This window comes from Gregarina niphandrodes, assembly GCF_000223845.1.
Source record: "Gregarina niphandrodes unplaced genomic scaffold scaffold00024, whole genome shotgun sequence".
In the NCBI taxonomy this organism is placed as follows: Eukaryota; Apicomplexa; class Conoidasida; order Eugregarinorida; family Gregarinidae; genus Gregarina; species Gregarina niphandrodes.
Window position 1 is genome coordinate 102,143 of NW_011645793.1, and position 3,862 is coordinate 106,004.

Genomic DNA, 3,862 nt, shown 5'->3' on the forward strand with positions numbered 1-3,862 from the left:
GGGCCAGCCGGCGCCAGGAGAGGACGTCGGCATGCCAGTGGCCGCAGGCGAGAAGGTAGTGAAGAGTGACGGTCCAGGGGGCGCGAAACGTCGGAATGAGCCAACAGAGGACATGGCCCTGGAGCCACGAGTCACGGTTCCCGTGGAGTCGAGAGACGACCGAAATTTTCGGTAAGGGCTCTCGTGAAGCGGGCCGAGATTGAGTTCCAGCAGGATACAGGCGCAGAGGTAAGCCTGCTGAGGAGAGAGGATTGCAGTCGCGCTGGCGTAAGAATGTCGCAGTGCCGACAGCAAGTAAGCACAGTGCTGGGTTCAGGATCACTACCCGTGGCGGACCCGGTACCGGTAACCGTGCACGGCGAGACGGACGAAGTAGAGTTCGCGGTGCATGACCAACCGTCGGCCCCGAACCTCCTGGGGAGGGTAGAATTGGAGCGGTTTGATTGAGAGAAGGTCCGGGAAGGCGTTGGTCCTGGCGGCGCAGAGAGGCGCAGTTGATGAGATACAGCTTGCGGAGAAGTACAAAGAGCAGCCACCAGTGGTAGAGGAGCAGTCGGAGGATCCATTCGAGAGGCAGCGGCAGGCATTCGTGGAGGGCACGGGACACCTGGACCAGAGCCTGAGGGACGAGCTGTGGAATCTGTTAGTCGCATACAGAGACGTATGGGAGAACCCAAAAATAGCGTGCGTCAAGTACGAGGCGCGTTCCGAGGCGAGCGGCAAGCCGTACAAAGCGAGCTTGAGACATCTCGAGCCTGAGTTGCGATCGCACTCTGTGTTACATTGATGATATCATCATCGCGACGGACGCGGTGCCGGAGATGATGCAGCGGTTGGAGAAGGTCTTGCCACTGTGCGGAGAGAGAGGGCTGGATTCGTTTACGCCGTTGCCTTGCGGTCGGCAGGGTGAGGTTACCTACAACTTGCTTTGCCAGGAAAAACTGACTCTTGAACTCACTACCGCCGTCTACAAGGACTGCGATGGGCACACCGAAGTACTGCTGCCAATGGGTGACTGCAAAGTCCCTCACGGTCCGTGCGCTTTTGTCGCCTATCACTTGGGCTTCTAAGTACCTCGTGGAATGGTCGATGACGGCTACGGTAGTTAACTCCTCCTACTGCCCGCGGGCCGATTAGGTCGAACGAGATGAGCTCGTTGAAGAATGGCCGCGAGAGTGAGCCGACGTCTTTCGCAACAGTTGGCCTCAGATTCAGGCGTGCACAGACCAAGGATTCTCTTGTCCACTGTTCGATGTCGCGATAAAGGTTTGGCCAGAAATATTGGGCTTGCAATTGCCGTCGCATGCGGTGGACTCCTGGGTGTGCGCCCAGTGCAGCCGGTCGAAGAGCGTCGTCCTCTGTATGAAGGCCGCTAAAACGGGTCAATAAAACGATTGTGATCATTTGCGAGGTTATCGTGTGCAACCGTTCTTGAAGCTAATGTTGTACCGCTACTGCGCCAGATTACCTCGGGAGATACGAACATTGCTTTGTCAGGAGAGAATGAGGATACGACGAGGAATTCATCCAAGGATTGGACCCCAATTACAAGAGACATTCGCTTGCCAAAAATTACCGCCGAAGGTCCAACGCTGCCTTGCAATTAGCACATCGGAATTAGTTTTACCAGTGGCTGAAGTGGAACCAGTGCGGCTCAAGCTCCGTGACCCCGAATTACGACTAAATCCAGTCGTAAACAAAACAGTACGTATATCCGTTAGGAGTGAGAGACGAAGCTGAAAGGGGGATTATCGTGCCATCAATGTCACCGTGGGCGTTCAGGCCACGCATTGTTACTGCGCCGGGTAAACCGATGCGGCAACTACGTCCCTCTTAATGCACACCTGGTTGGCAACAGTTACCCATGGCCCAACATACAGGATATGTTAAGGACGATACTTCGCCGAAATTGATTTGACTAAATCCTTCTTCTGAAAGTCGACCACTCACGGCATTTTACGGTGTTAGAGCATTGTATGAATACACCAGATTGCCATTTGGTTTGAAGGTCGCCCTTGCCATATTTCAGAGCACCATTGATTAAGTCATTAGGGAATTCACAACGTGGGCAATTCCTTATGTAGATGACGTTGCCGTCATTGGAGCCACTTATGAGGAGTGCAAGGAGAGGATTACCAAACTCTGCGAGAAATTACAAGCGAAAAAATTCACTATCAACTACGACAAATCAGTCGTGGAACCACAAACACAACTGGAATTTCTGGGGCATTTAATTTGCAGCGGACATGTGACAATACACCCGGACCACGCGGAAACTATTTGCAAATCGCCAACATCAGAGACGAGTGCTGAGCTCCATAGCTTCCTCGGTTTCGGAAATTGTTTCCACCGATTTATACCACGGTACGCAGAACTGGTGGCACCTCTTTATAAGGTGCTCAAAAGAGAACCATATCATCTCGCCACTGCGGAAAAGGAGTCCTGCATCAGGGTACAACATGCTATCGCCATGTTACCATCATTACATACTCTCGATAGCCACTCACCATTAGTTCTCGATACGGATGCGTGCCAGAGAGGGATTGGCGCATATCTATATCTTCAACTGGAGAATGAGTTGTTACCTTTAGCGCACGCACCGCATGCTTTTACTAAACAGGAGGGCGGTGTGCGGATGTGACAATCCCTCCACTACATCAGAGACGCACGCACCGCATGCTTTTACTAACAGGAGGGCGGTGTGCGGATGTGACAATCCCTCCACTACATCAGAGATAACATCAGAGGGCCCAGAAGGCTCGGTAAATTCTATATTCCCTCCCTCATAAAGTTTAATGGTTAATGATTTTCCACAAGAGCGAAAAGGTTGTGGCTCCGTTATTTGTTGGCGAATTTCTGGTACAACTATCGAGTGGGGAATCACTGGGGACAAACTTGCTGGCAATGCTCAACTTGGTGGCCCGGAGGTGATCTTTTTCCAGGCGTCTAGAATCTTCTGCTTGGAGCTCTCACTTAAAAAATAGCAATAGATGCTGTAGTATTTTACGTCATAACCTTCTGTACGAACTGCAGCGCTATAGTACGGCGGCAAGTACTTGTCTGTCCAGAACCCAGTGACTCCCCCAAACCGCACGCGCTCGACCTCGTACGACGGAGTTCGGACCGAACTATCATAAAGTGTCTCGGCCGATCCATTGCAGCCGTCAAACCAGTCTCCCAACCTGGGCGGGTTTACCTCCTCAAATGGGCTCCCGTCATGATGCTTCCAGAAATCCAGGGATAGTTTAACTTCCCGTCCGAGTGTATACAGGTCCTGTTCGCTGACGCCGTCCAAGTCAACGCCGGGAATCGAACCCGCAATCTCCAGCGCTCGGCGAACAGTCAGTAGTTTGTCGTACTCGTCTTGGTCGTTGCACCGGTACGAGCACCTATTAGGCTTCACGTGGCGAACGATACCCTCCCACACAGTAGGAAGATCGAATTTCCACGGAGTGCCAAAGTAATGACACCCAAGGTTCCCGTCGTCCGTGTTCTCACCCAGGCACACTATCCTGCCGCCATATTCAGTACAGTCGCCCCAGTCCAAATCCAGCCAGATAAATGACTCCCAGCCTCGGCTCGTCGCCTCTACCACGTCGTGTGAATCGGGCAGTCCCACGTCGCTGTATGTCCGCCTGCACACGTCCATCGGTGTCTTCATCAGAGCCAGCTCCGTCTCAGAAATTTTGCCGATCTCGCTGAGGTCCGTGACAACATCGGGCGACAGGGATGAGCTGTACCAGACGCGACGGTAGGGAGTAGGCTCGACCGTCGTAAGGTCTGACGGAGTAGGCTTGACCGTCGTAAGGTCTGACAGGGAATAGCTGTGTGCGGCTGGGGTAGAGTGATAGGTGGTGACCTC

General features: G+C 53.0%; 1 protein-coding gene across 1 annotated transcript; it reads left to right on the forward strand.

The window, feature by feature from the left end:
* Positions 1–2,084: 2,084 nt before the first annotated feature.
* GNI_108180 (putative Pol polyprotein) lies at positions 2,085–2,641 on the forward strand (the record flags this gene model as incomplete). Its single annotated transcript, XM_011133136.1, has 1 exon — positions 2,085–2,641. A coding segment is annotated over one exon (557 nt), but the record flags the coding sequence as incomplete, so codon positions are not given.
* Positions 2,642–3,862: the final 1,221 nt, after the last annotated feature.